The sequence below is a fragment of the Electrona antarctica genome, assembly GCF_951216825.1.
Source record: "Electrona antarctica genome assembly, chromosome: 7".
NCBI classification, from domain to species: Eukaryota; Metazoa; Chordata; class Actinopteri; order Myctophiformes; family Myctophidae; genus Electrona; species Electrona antarctica.
The window spans coordinates 43,070,937-43,085,575 of NC_136812.1; the positions used below are offsets into that span (position 1 = coordinate 43,070,937).

At 41.8% G+C, this 14,639-nt stretch overlaps 1 protein-coding gene across 1 annotated transcript in view; it reads right to left on the minus strand.

Moving 5' to 3' along the window:
- The window catches only part of negr1 (neuronal growth regulator 1), a gene marked incomplete at its 5' end in the record, with an annotated part of 215,152 nt that overhangs the window by 79,241 nt on the left and 121,272 nt on the right, over positions 1 to 14,639 (minus strand). Inside the window, one exon of the mRNA XM_079506224.1 lies at positions 4,157 to 4,288. Within this exon, the coding sequence (XP_079362350.1) occupies positions 4,157 to 4,288 (132 nt within the window). The remainder of the gene's footprint in view (positions 1 to 4,156; positions 4,289 to 14,639) is intronic.

A 14,639-nucleotide genomic window follows, 5' to 3' on the forward strand; every position in this document is an offset into this window, starting at 1 on the left:
ATCTAATTACTGCAGATTGATTGAATGTCCGCTTGTCCACTCAGTGCTATTGAACACCCTTTACTTCTGTGTGTTGTTTTAGAAAAACCAATGAAAAGTAGTAAGAAATAGCTTTTTGTTGTACTTAATTCCCCACTGATAAGTTATCACATACAGTACGTAATCAAGAAGACTTTGATCGTTGATCGGTGCTGAAGTTACTGTATCTTTGGCTGCCTGAATTAATTCTGCTAAAATGAAATGAATACCCTCTCTAAATATGTGTATTTATTCCAATGCGTAACCCATTTTTCTTCCTCAGCACTTTTTTCGCAGAATGATTTTAAGCTTTATTTGGGATGGGAAGACGCCAAGGATACGCAAACAAATCCTACAAAGACCAAAAGCCCTGGGGGAATGGCCTCACCAGATCTGAGACTTTACTACTGGGTGGCTAATGTTAGGATTATACAGTTCTGGGTAAAAATTTACTCATTTCGCTCTCCACCTATTTGGCTAAAAATAGAGGCTGCCTCTTGTGGTCCGGTTTCACTATCTGCATTGGTTCATGATCCCATTAGGAACTACTCTTCTAATTACACAAAGAATATAATAGTTAAAACATCGTTTTCCTTTAAATTTCCTGTGGAAAAGTAGGCTACTAGATGTTCAGTATACTTAAGGCCTATTCATAGTCTGGATTTTCGATGGTGAGGTGACCACCGCTCCGGTGGTGAGCTGACCACCGGAGCTGAAATAACGTTGAGCGGTGGTGAGTACAAACAGAGAGAAGGGCTGGAGCGGTGGCGGTGGTTTGCTCTTCACCGCGGCTCGTGACGTCATGTTGTAGTTCGGTGGTCACCCCACCACCGAAAATCCAGACTATGTATGAGTCTTAAGGGCCCTATCTTTGGTGGTCCGTGGACCATTCGGCACATTCGCTGGTCGTCCGTGAAGCCAGCACCACCATTATGAACAGCCACCTTCAGTTGGACCTCTCGATACTATACTGTTTCACACTGCTGTTTGGTTGCAGGTTAATAACAAAACAAAAGATGCTACTTAACCCCTAACTGTAACCCAACCCACAAGTCTGTCTATCGTCTCAACGAGGTACTAAATGTTATGCAATTCTACCCAACCCAGCACATTTTCTGGCAGTGCTTGTCATAGAATGATATGACAGGTGCACTGATCAAATATAACAGCTGGAAAGTGAAATTCCATAATCATTGCCAAGTGCAATGGGGAGAATGCTGGCGAGTGTTTGATTTAGCTACAGAAAAACAGCTTTCAGGCAGAAACAGAAAAATAAAAAAGGCCCTGCTTGGCAGCACATTTCAATGACGACAAGTTATGGGTGGCAAAACTAATTTACCTGTGCCCCAAATTCAACCTTCAATAAACTCAGTCTTTCACTTCAGGTGGGAATTAATATAAGTTGGTGGATAAAGAGGTTGCTTTCAAAGCCAAACTGGAACTGAGGGGACGGTGAGTAAACATTACATTACATGTTCAAAACATTAGCAGAGAGTGAGACCTTCCTTCTCCCAGCTGGTTTGCGATCACATACTGTAGCTTTTTGCTGTTAGTCGAGTTTGAACGTTATTTCCAAACCACCAAGACCCATAAAGTGCAAACCTTGTAGCCTGGGTAAACCCACTCCCCCTGCTGGACAACATTTCATTCAGAATGCAAATCTGGCGAGGGGGGAGGGGTTTACCCAGGCTACAAACCTTGTACATGGAGAATGAACAAACCAGTGAAACTATTTTTCATACAGTACACGCAACGATTTGCAGTTACAATACTTGGCTAGCTACTTACTGCCTGCATACTGATGAATTGAGTACAAAGGACCACAATGGGCCTTTTTGTGTTATCCTTTTAGCATAACCCTTGACTGTACTACATGTACTGTACTGTTAACAATTGTGTTAATACAGTATTCATTAAAACAAAAACAAAAAAACACATTTTAAGTGTTAGAAACAAGGGAAAAACACCCAGGAGAACAATATCAAATATCCCTATTATGTAAGTAGGCTATGAAAAATGCATTATACATTGTGGATTAATAATTAATAGGCCTGCATATTAAATAGGTTATTTCAATCGCCGTCTGCGACCCCCTTCCCCAACCCCCTGCTAACACCAGGGTCAGTGTGACTGGCAAATATTCAAGACAAGAGGCATATTCGTCATATCTTGACCATGCATCTTATGTATAATTGACATTGTATATCTTTGTCTTGTTATTGTCTCTGCATGCCGTTTCACATTTTTGGCCTATAACTCTCGATCTAAATTATTTTCCCCCCTTGAATCATGATGCAACTCACCACATATAGGCCATGCCCATTTCCGCCTGACAAGATTTTCTACCATTTTGCATTTCCTTCAAAGCGCCCTTTTTGGTCCTACAGATGTAGGACTCACCCAAACCGGTATATACATGATCTCTGAGCTCATATGACCAAGATGTATCTGTCAAGTTTTGCATATTCTATTTAGATCGGCCATGATTGGTTTTAAAGTTTCATGAAAATCATGAACACAGCATCCTATTATCGTGAAACTTTGCACACACACACAAAAAAATAATTCAACTACTCTTTTACATGTGTAAACTTGTGATGTGAGAATAAAGTTGAATTTGAAATTCACACAACGCTGTTTATGTGTGTCATGATAATGAGACAATGTCTGCCGAATACATCTATTCAGTTTGATAACTTGATCCTGCAAGCCAAAGCCAAATACCCCAGCAAACTCCCTCTGAAAACCCATCTTCTATGTCCACAGCATGCCGTCTCCATCATTGTGAATATGTGCTTTGTTCAGTAACAAAGATATTTCCAGTCGCGCCAAGTGCTCCATTATCTCTGAAGCCATGCCTCAAAGAGACATACGTAATTGGCGTCGACCATTTCCTCTCAAGCACAGCTTGTTAGTTCCTCTTCCTTACACAGAGACAGCAGGCCCAAAATATCATTTTGATAACAAAATAATCCAATTCCAAACACAGACAAAGTACAGTATCTGAATCAAAACTTCAGTGAATAGAAACGAACATTTTAGGATACCGATCTCAGACATGCGCTGTCGAAAGGTTGCACGATGTAACCTTTATGATTAAAATACCTATCCGTAAAGTGGGCCGTGACTGAGCCATAAAAAGGGTCAGCCCTGCCCTCCGTTTGTCCCCCTCTGTGCCTACGGCGAATCCTGACTGATGAGACGTGAATCAGCAAAGGGGCGCCGATGAAAAAAGAAGAGCGGAGGGAGGTGGACTTTAACCCATTTTGACCTGGGAACGATTCTATAAATGTCTTCTAAATCCTGACAGTTTTCTGAAAAAGCTATGTTTCTATGTCAGTCGTTCTTCGATTTTTCAAAAATAGCAGACCTACAAGCTTTTTTCAATAGCTAAAGCATAACATAATGCTAACACCAAAAGGGGTTCCCGCCCAGAATGGGTTAAAAAGAAAGAGAGACAATGAGACTGTGGGGGTGAAAACACAGTAATTGTCCAGCGCCCGTTTTCCTGATCGCACAGAGAAACGTTGATTTCCCTGAGATCACAGCGGCTGAAGCCCCAGTATCATTCATTAATGCCTCGTCTCCTCATTACTGTCTCCTCAGACTTTTGAAAGACTCATTACCGGCATAATGGAATGGGCCTTAGCCCATTTTGAGCGGGAACCCCTTTTGGTGGTGGTTACATACATTATGTTATAATGTAGCTATTGAAAAATAGCAGATCTACAAGCTCATAGCGTGCCACCGAGTGGCGCGCTACGAGCTTGTAGGTCTGCTATTTTTTGAAAAATCGTTAAAATGTGCCTCAAATCTTTCAGAAAATTGTCATGATTTTTTTACATCAGGCCTGAAAGGGTTAGAACAGCCAGACCTTTCCTTGCCGAGAATTAATCACCTACCCGTGTGGACATAAAGGGGATTCTCTCGTTAAATATTCAGCAACTTCAAACTCTGCTCGGGCACTTTCTCAAACTTCTACGCTGGCAACGTATACCGGTGGGCCAAAATGACACTCTTCCTCTGAATGCTTAGGGACATTACGTACTGATGTCTCTTGAAGATGGCTCCTGGTCCTGTCAGCCCCATTAAAGACAAGAAAAGGAAAGGAAAGATTAAGAAAGAGGCGTATACTCACAGTTGACTGTGACTGTCATTGTCTTGGTGTCAGGAGAGGCGATGTCATTTATAGCGCTGCACTCATAGTTCCCCGCCTGGTCTCTTGTGATCCCGGTGATGTTTAGATATTCGCCGCTGTCATACTTCCTGGCTGGAAATGGAGAAAACAGAGGAGACACTGTAATTGTCAGAACACAGGACAAAAGGGGAAGAAAAAATAACAACAACAGCATATATTCTACCCGGAGCCCAGGAGACTAGAATATTGCAGCGGCAAATCGCACACGGCAATATAAAATATTTTCAAGATTGAACCAAAAAAAAGTGAACCGTTCCACCCGCAAAGTCGTCTTGCTGCACAGATCTACTGTAACAGAATTGGGGCGTTCCGCTGAACTCTTGATTACTTTCCTGGCTTCCTGAAATAGCGGTGTATTAGCAGGGCATTGATCCGTCCATATTGATACGGTGGCAGGAAATGAAATAATGGCAGACTCTCAGCCAGCGACTCATCATGTACTCAAACCACTGAGGACTCACGCAGTTAGAGCTTCTTCCTGGAACCCATTCGAATCAGATGGATGAATGCACGTCAGTGCTTTTACTGCTCCACTAACGCACTGACAATGTTTGTGTTATTATTACAACCAAAGGCAACAACAAACATGATGACTGGCTTGCAGTGTAACATAAAAAACAAAAAAGACTGCATTTCCAACCCCATGGCATCAATTTTTGTTAACTTGCTTCCATTTTGCTGGCAAAACAAACCATGGTGGAAACAACAACAAATCATGGGTGGTCCCATTAGTGCTCTCTAAAACAGCCTTGCACACTGGTAGTCATCCTTACATAAACATTTGCAGAGGGAAATTTGTATGGTTAAATATAACCCCCCCCCCCCCCCCCCCCCCCCCTGAGTGATGTTAAGGAGCTGTACGTTTACAGTCCAAATTGGGTTAGTGGCCACTGATCAGTCTCCCGCAGGCAAAATGTGATCCAATTAGGAATATTAGGCACAGCATTCATCGTTGATAGTTTTAATTATCAAATCATGATTCATTATTTCTCGACCAAGGAAATGTTTATTCACTTATTTAAACCCTCCGGCAGCAAAGTGAAGGAAAGAGGCCAGAGTTTTAGCATGGGAGCCACCTTAAAAGACAGAAAGAAAACACAATCACACAGCACCAACAAATCAAACCAATCGGATTGGATGTTCTCATCAAAATAAAAGGCAACGAAATCACAGCAGGCCCTGCTGTGGATATATTATGTAAAGAGACTGAACCGCAACGATTGTACCCTGACCAGAATTAATTTTCATTTGAAAATGGTGCTCATGGTGAAATCTATCCATATATTAGTCTTTGTAGGGGGTGGATGGCAGATTGGTGTGCATGGAAAGCGAGAGGGATAGGCACTATAGCACGGTGAAAACTAGCTCTTAGCGGGAGGCCTGCAGAGACTAGACACTGACTCAGCAATACCTCACCCCCCGCGACAGGAACAGAGCAACTCTGGTCGATCCGTGCTTCAGGTATGGAAATACTGCCATTCTGTTCTGCCATCCAATTTCGGGGGAGGTGTGTGTGGGGGGGGGGGGGGGGGGATTCTATATAAAAGCCTTGTGCTATATTTTCTGCAATGCTGGTGGCCCATTGTTGTCTGAACTGCTGTGTCAAAAAAAAAACGTGAATGAACCCCTGAAGGCGATGCCGATAATGAGTTCTCCTTTCCTCTGCTGCGGCTCACACTGTTATGGCAGGTTCGATATAGTTCCAGGAGCCTCGGGACAAGACAATGCTGGCTACATAAACAATCGGCAAAAAAAAAAAAAAAAGGAAAAAAATCCATAAAGGAGCAATTCTAACGTCTGAGATACAAAGCCGTTTTAACCCATTTTGGGTGGGAACCCCTTTTGGTGTTTTAAACATTATGTTATAATTTAGCTATTGAAAAATAGCAGATCTACAAGCTCATAGCGCGCCACCGAGTGGCGCGCTATGAGCTTGTAGGTCTGCTATTTTTGAAAAATCGTAAAAATGTGGCGCAAATCTTTGAATATATATTCTTTCAAAGTGAATGTTTTTAACTCGGGTCTAAATGGGTTAATATGAAAATACACCATTACATCAGAATGTGGAGATATAGCACACTGTGTCCATGTGTGTCCTTTTTGTTCCCTCGTTGAGGGAATTATGAGTGGGAGCCCGGCTCATGATGGAACATGCTTATATTCAATTATGTTCATTTTATTGACTATCCAAATATTGCCAGCGCAGCTTTTATGGACTTTTTCTGCACCATTAGCGTTTGCCCTGTGCCTGGCCTCTTCATTATATACTGTAGTAGCATGCATGTAACCTCCATAGCCCACGTACACAGCAAGGATATATGCTACTGTAGATTGTGAAATATTGGCTTCCATGTGGTCTCAGCTCCCATATAGACCAACGCTTCTCAATACTAATGTGTACACACACACACACACACACACACACACACACACACACACACACACACACACACACACACACACACACACACACAACATGCGTGCACATCTGTGCTTTCCAGGTTGCCAGAGTAAGTAATGGCAATAATAACGTCAATGTATAATTCATGTTCTGCCTTATTTCACAACATTACAATGCTAGTTTAGTTTCCATTCAAAGGCATTCTAGGCCGCTCTCTCAACACATCTACATCTTCAATTATAGACAGTGGGAGGTGGTGAGGTGGAATGAGATTAGTCGAGAAGCAATTGCTATGAGATGACATGAGTACGATGAGATGAGATTCAATTAAATGAGACAGAAGATGAAGTGAGAACATGGAAAGACAAATGCAGCCACTGTCAGACTACAGAACCTAACACAAAACTGCCTGGGTACCATATTGGCCCTAGCCTCGGTCCAAGGCTTACTTTTCTGCGAAAAGAAGAGCCTGGTCACAACGTAAGGCAAAGAAGCTATCGGCAGACGTATCCTCCGGAACATCCATCAGATGTATTTCTCCCGGATACGATATTTTCCCGACCAATCACAACACTTTTTGTAAACGATTTGTAAAGCATCAACGTAATTTCCTTGGGAGATACTTCCGCTAAAATCCCGCAACTTCCGATGATAGTCTTTTCAGCGCAGGTCTTACTCTGAATTTGAGGTCCATTTCTAGGTTTGTAGATTTTAGACCTTCCCCTATTAAAACCCACACTTGTTAGTTTGGGACAATGAATCTACTCTGTAGCCTACAATAAACTATGCAATGACAGGCTTGAGAGATGTACTGTAGCAAAACACTGCCCACATTCACAATACATTTTAACAGCAGTTCATTGAGTTTAAACATTATTAATGCAGTCAATGTTGCTGGTGGAATCAATGAAGAGAACAAATGTATCCCCAATGTATAGGTATGCATGCTTTTAGGAACAAGGGTGAAATATGGTTCAGCAGGCCAGTAGACAGGTAAATAAGAGGATGGCAAAAGGATTACCCCCTTTTCATTATGAAAACCAGTATACCATTGGACCAGGGGTCAGTACTTCTCCTGTGTAAGTTAAACTTACACAGGAGAAGTACTGACCCCTGGTAAACTTAGTTTACACTTTATACCATCCAGCGGTTTAGAACCTTCAACACCATTCTCAGGGCCGGATCTACCATAGGGCACTTTGGGCACATGCCCAGGGGCCCTTGGCCACCAGGGGCCCCTTTTTTTTTAGCTCCACATAAAATTTCCCTGAAATAAATGGTGTCTGGGGGGGTAGGCGACCGGAAATAGGCTAATATAACGGCATAAAACTGCCCCAAAACGGCTCCAAAACCGCAAAAATTTTGCGCGCGCGTGAAGGGGGGGCCCTTCGAGCTTCAGTGCCCAGGGGCCCTCAGAGGTGTTAATCCGGCCCTGACCATTCTGCCTAGCTCCGTATCCAAGCCTCAGTCATCTCCAGGCTTGACTACTGCAACTCGCTCCTTTGCTGGTTTGCATGTTCTCTCAGTCACACTATTATAGAGTGCTGCATGGGCACACCTGGTGTTACTTCAACCTCCTAACATTTACATGATTCCCCTGCAGCCCCACTTCTGTGCTTTCCTGCTCGCATTCAATCTTCTGCTACAGTCTAAGAACTCATCTCTTCAGACTCCAGTTCATTCCCCAATAGAATCTAAATAACAAATTAGATGCAAAGTTAGTTAGAATATACATATCTGCAAAATATTATGAAGATAATGTTTTAAAATGCATGACAGATGCTTAGACCTTGATCTTCAACATTTCCTGCAGATATTTCCAGGTTAATGACGCTAGTATCACAGTCTGGTTCTGCAGGGCTGTACCCGACTAAGGATTTGTATTGTCGAATCTGATTGGCCAAATGTTGTCTATAGTCGACTGGTAATCGACTATATGCAACTACAGGGAAAAGCAAACAAACTATTTGTAAAGTAATATAACAAATTAGGTCAATCCCTAAGCCTACATCCAAGTTTTTTGGATGTAGGCTTTTTGCATGATTAAAAGGCTTACATTTATAACAGTCACTGTGTCGCCTTCTTTGGCCACAATCCATCAGGAATGCCTTGAGAACCAAGTATTTCCTTGTGTTGTCCCAGTAGATCAGGACTGGAGTTATTAATATAAATACAGGTGTAAGGAACCAGGCGGAACTCCAAAAATGGGTTACTCGCTTGTTATAGCAGTATTCTGGAGCAGGGGTGCTCCAATAGTAGTTGTTGCACTGGTCTTCAAAACCCAATTCTTAGCACAGAATCCAGCGAGTAAAGTTATAGAGGGGTGGGAGTTTACAAGTTTTTACTTCTTCTCACTCCTTTTCGGATATGCTTAGATTTCTTTCTTTTTTTCTTTTTCCTTTTATTTCTTCTTGCTATATTTTAACTATTTATTTTAATTGTTTTTCCTTGTGATGTGAAATGCAAGTTTTATTGGCATATTCGAAATAAACATGACAAACAAACAAACAAACAAACAAGTGTATTCAGGTTATGTCTGCCCACTGGTTTAACCACTTTAACCCTCAATATTATATATATTTTTTAGAAATAACAAAATTAACACGTCATCTACAAGCTCACAGCGTGTTTCATCCTGGTGGGCGGTTCAAGGGGGTTAAAGTTAGGTCTTTGCTCTTCTATTATGTAACGTGTCTTGAGACAACTCGTTGTGATTAGGCAATAGGCACTAAATTGTAATTGAAAACCTAATTTAATTGAACGGTATTCACTCTGGACCTCATTGATCGTCATAATATAAATATGTCCATAAGAAACTTGTGTAATCAGATTCATGAAACTTCTGTGGACTATAAACTTGAGATCTAATGCAAATAGCTCATTTATAAGCAACAGGTGTTCAGAAAGTCCACCTACAATTAACAGTGCCCTCCAACAATATCCACAGGTGGCACGCAGGCTACCAATTAAAACCGGTGAAGCTGAATATGTCAATTTGCTTTGTCCGCCTAATAGTGAGTGGATATACGTGTGCTGCCTCTGTGCCCTTTGTGGCGCGCAAGGACGATGATTCAGCATCAAACTATGTATTAACCCATTCTGACCTGAGATCAGATTCTAAAAATGTCTTCTACATCCTGACAGTTTTCTGAAAAAGCTATGTTTCTATGTCAGTGGTTCTTCGATTTTTCAAAAATAGCAGACCTACAAGCTCGTAGCGCGCCACTCGGTGGCGCGCTATGAGCTTGTAGATCTGCTATTTTTCAATAGCTAAAGCATAACATAATGCTAACACCAAAAGGGGTTCTCGCCCAAAATGGGTTAATGACGTCTCTGAGAGTCTACATTTATCAGACTTGGTGCAAAGAAGCCTCCAAGACTAATGAAATTGTCAACGTGACTGAGGTGCTGCGTACAGTTTTTATGAGATAAATAATTCAGGGATATTCATGATGTCAATCTGTTTTAAAACATGCCACATCTGATTTTTTGTTCATTTCCTCCACGCATGTGAACCACCTCAATGTACTTGCGCACCTTTTTGAGTTGGATGTGAATTTGATGTCACCTGGAGAAATCAAGTTCAAATGCATAAATACCGATTTTCAGAGTAAATGGGCATGCGTCCATTCTGCAGATCTAATTAGGTCGTATACTCTAGCATGATAAATGAAGGGCAATGCATTTGTTCTTGTGATATCCAGAGGCCCCGTCTTGCCTGAGCTGCACAATGGTTTCCTTATCGATTGCTTGCCACGGGGAAAGGGGGAGGGACGAGGGCTTGCAAAGGTCAGGTGAACCATTAAGCAAGAAGTGCATCCCCAGTGTATGCATTCAGGAACATTAAGCCTAATGACACTTCAGTGTATGACCGTGTTGTTCGACAAAAAAACAAAAAAGATTTTCAACGTGTTGTTGAGCAATGCGGTAGTGTGACCAAGTATAAATATTAGCCCTTTAAAAGTAGTAAAATAAGCATTTAGCGAGCATAAACTAGGTTGAAGGTCATACCTACTTGTATTGAGTGTGCAGATGACTGTGGAGAAGCTTCTTTCAGCTTCAGGGACATGTCACTCACAAACAAACCATCACAGCGAGGTTAATTTCGCATACAGCACCAACACTAGCTAAGAGCTGTCATAGTAAGCAATTTTCCACACTTTGTGTAGGGGAGCTGTGAGCACAGTCATTTAAGGGCTGCACTAGCCAGATAGGGCATCATCATTGAGGAATCCATTATAGCACAAGGCTGCATGCCGTTCTTTTTCTACGTCGATTCATCCTTTTTAACGTATAAAAATACATATACACCCACACTTCTACTCTGCCACCAGTTTAACCCATTTTGGGCAGGAACCCCTTTTGGTGTTTTAAGCATTACATTATACTTTAGCTATTGAAAAATAGCAGATCTACAAGCTCTACGAGCTTGTAGGTCTGCTATTTTTGAAAAGTCGTGAAAATGTGGTGCAAATCTTTGAATATATATTCCAGAGCGAACATTTTTAACTAAAATATTTGCTTTTGGGGGGTCCCTGCCTGGAACAACATATTTTGAGATGGGGGTCCGTGGCCCAATAGAGATAATTCTGGGGGTCCTTGACATGAAAAAGGTTGAGCACAACTGACATAGAAGCATGGGTTTTTCAGAAAACTATTATGATTTAGAAGCTTTTCTTTTAATCGCCATCAGTCCAAAATGGGTTAAGGGAAGGGGCAAAACCAGGGGCAGAATCACAACACTGCGCAGGGCACCGCCTGCCTTACTATCCAGTTTGTCTTGCCTTGACACACATCACCTCTGCCCAGCTCCCTGGCTGTCAATCTGGGCCCGCTAAAAGCCATGCAGGGAATGGAATGGGTCCAAGAGAAGCACTACGTCACCCCTGACAGACCGAGGGTTGGCACCTCCGTGACCCGTGGAATTATCTGGGCGATACTTGCTGTGTTGAGATATTTAGCCGCATGAGCTCAGGGAAATAAAATGTGGGGTGGCGAAGATAAGCTTGAGAGCTTTATGTGATTGTGCAGTTACAAAAACAGCAGTCTCAGATGGAATCTGGGGACCAGGGGTTTGGTGTGGAATCGATGGGACATACAGTACAGTACCGCGCTTCTCTTTGGATGCTCTGACTGTTGAAAACCTATATTTTGTGATGTGATTGCAATGTCATTGATTTGTAAAGTCTTTCTTATTGAAGAGATAGAGTTACTGTAATATGCGTTTACTCTTTTAACCCATTCTGGGCGGGAAGGGAACCCCTCTTGGTGTTTCAAGCATTATGTTACACTTTAGCTATTGAAAAATAGAAGATCTACAAGCTCATAGCGCGGCACTCTGTAGGTCTGCTATTTTTGAAAAATCGTGAAAATGTGGCACAAATCTTTGTATATATACTGTATTCTTTCAGAGCCAAAGTTTTTAACTCAAATCTTTGCTTCTTGGGTGTCCCTGGAACAACATATTTTCAGATGGGGTCGGTGGCAAAATACAGATAATTCTGGGGGTCCTTGACATGAAAAAGGTTGAGAACCACTGACATAGAAACATGGGCTTTTCAGAAAACTGTCAGGATTTAGAAGACATTTTGTAGAATCGTTCCCAGGTCAAAATGGGTTAAAGACTACATTATATGTGCTTTATGACATGAGAAAGGAATGAAGAGAGCAGGGGAGTGAGACGAAGATAGCTGACCCAGGTTGTGAACCCCATTCCAACCCATCATGTCACAGGTATCCAGTGGTGGAAAAAGTATAAATACTGCAATGTAGATGTACTCTCCGTTACAAGTAGAAGTCTCGCATTCAAAATGTACTCAAGTACTCAAGTGTACCAAGTACAAATAAAAGGTATCTGCATCAAAATGTACTTAAAGGCCTTCTATAAAATATGTGACCCATATTTGCGTTTTATTGGCCCTCAATTGGTTGCCACCTTTTCTTTTCTTTTTTACATTTATTTATTATAGGGACAATACAAAAAGCAATGTATCAAGTTATAAAAACATGAGAACATTGCGTTGTACATACAGTAGTATACTAGCCAAGGCTAATTTGCAACCCTAGTCCCTGGTTAGGCCTTTCTATACAAAATTTAACTACCTAAAATAAAAACAATCGTTTACAAAAAATACATGCAGATGCTTAATAATATACTATACTAATATCTACAACAGACTTACAATAACCATTACATTGACCTATAAAACAAAAGTAAACATAATCACTCAGGTAACCTGCAGTCAGACACCATACATGTGAGCGGCAGCACAGTTGATTTGATTTCAACCATAGTTTGAGTCCTCTGTAGAACCAGGGTTCCTTGAGTCCTCTGTAGAACCAGGGTTCCTTGAGTCCTCTGTAGAACCAGGGTTCCTTGAGTCCTCTGTAGAACCAGGGTTCCTTGAGTCCTCTGTAGAACCAGGGTTCCTTGACAGAAGTGATTTCAACCATAGTTTGAGTCCTCTGTAGAACCAGGGTTCCTTGAGTCCTCTGTAGAACCAGGGTTCCTTGAGTCCTCTGTAGAACCAGGGTTCCTTGACAGAAGCGATACCACTAACCTTGATAGATAGGATCATCTTTCTTTGTTTAGTTACTTTATTTTAATGTACTGTTTACCTTTTGCTGTGGGTATTAATACTGTTATTTTCTTATTATTTGTATTTGCATTTAATTTTCTTGGGGTAGTTCACCCATCTAGACTGTCAAGCACCAAACAATGTGTCCATATAAACTCAGCAACAAAAGTTGGGACACTTAACTTTGGTCCATTATTTCTCCACTTTAATAATAATATTGTATATTATTTTAATCGTTGATTAGTCACCATTACAATGAGGTATAGATTGTAAGGATCGGGCGTTCGTGGAATGAGTAACACAGCTAAACGCGTGGGTAGCGCCTCCGAAACATTTGCCAAAATGGCAAATGGTTGGTTTTCACCCTTGCTTTGAGTTGCTTAGTGGATTGGACGATTGCACTCTCCCACAGCAATAAGGAAAAAAAACAACACATATTGTCTATTTTTACTTTATTAATCTTACACTCGGTAGGTAGCGTGTGGAAGATCCATACGCAGCCACAGCACTTGGTATGGGGCAGGCGCGTAGCGTGGATCAAATGATTGACTGGGCAAATGTGCAAAAGGTGTGAATGATTTTGCCGTGCTAATGGGGGACCATTTAAAACAAAGGCGGCTTGCATGCTGTAATTTGCTACTAAACAGACAATTGTGTGCACAAGGGCTGCCAAAGTGGGCTATTTTTTGTTGTTTTCCTTGTTTTTCCGACCCCTCTCTTCAAAGTTAGACTGGGTCAGCTCTAAACTGACTGGGCCACGGCCCGCGTGGCCCAATGGACCCTACGCCGGTGGTATGGGGCAGTATCTCTTTCACAGGCAAGACAGAACATGTCATCATTGAAGTCAATCTCAATGCAGTGAGATGTCGGGATGAGATTCTGGAGCCAGTGTCGATCCCTATCTTCAGAATCTCCATGGGACCTAACGCCATCCTCCAGGATAACAACGCTCGCCCCCACAGAGCCAGGATCATCACAGATGGGATCTGCTTGAGCGTACTGTACGTGCTAGAATGACTAACAGAACCACTTTGGATGACTTGCAACAAAACCTGGTTGAGGAATGGGATGCCGTCCCACAGCAAAATGTGGCTAGGTTGGTGACCAGCATGAGGAGGAGGTGCCAAGCTGTTGCAGCTGCGTTTGGATCTTCCACCTGCAACCGAGTTCCATAACACTGAGACCCCCTTTCCACCGGTTGGTTCAGTTCTTTTCGGTTCTTAGTCCATGAGCCAGAGCTCCAAAATTGGTGGTAAAACCTAGACCTATATTAAATTGTTTATAGGATCAGTAAATTAAGTAGTAGTAAAGTAAATTAATACATGATAACCCTTCCACAGTAGTAGCCTTTTCATATTTTTGATTATTTTGCATATTTCCCTACATAATGCCTCATTTGCATATTTAAAAATGTAAAGTTTGTAATACAATAAATCATTGTCTT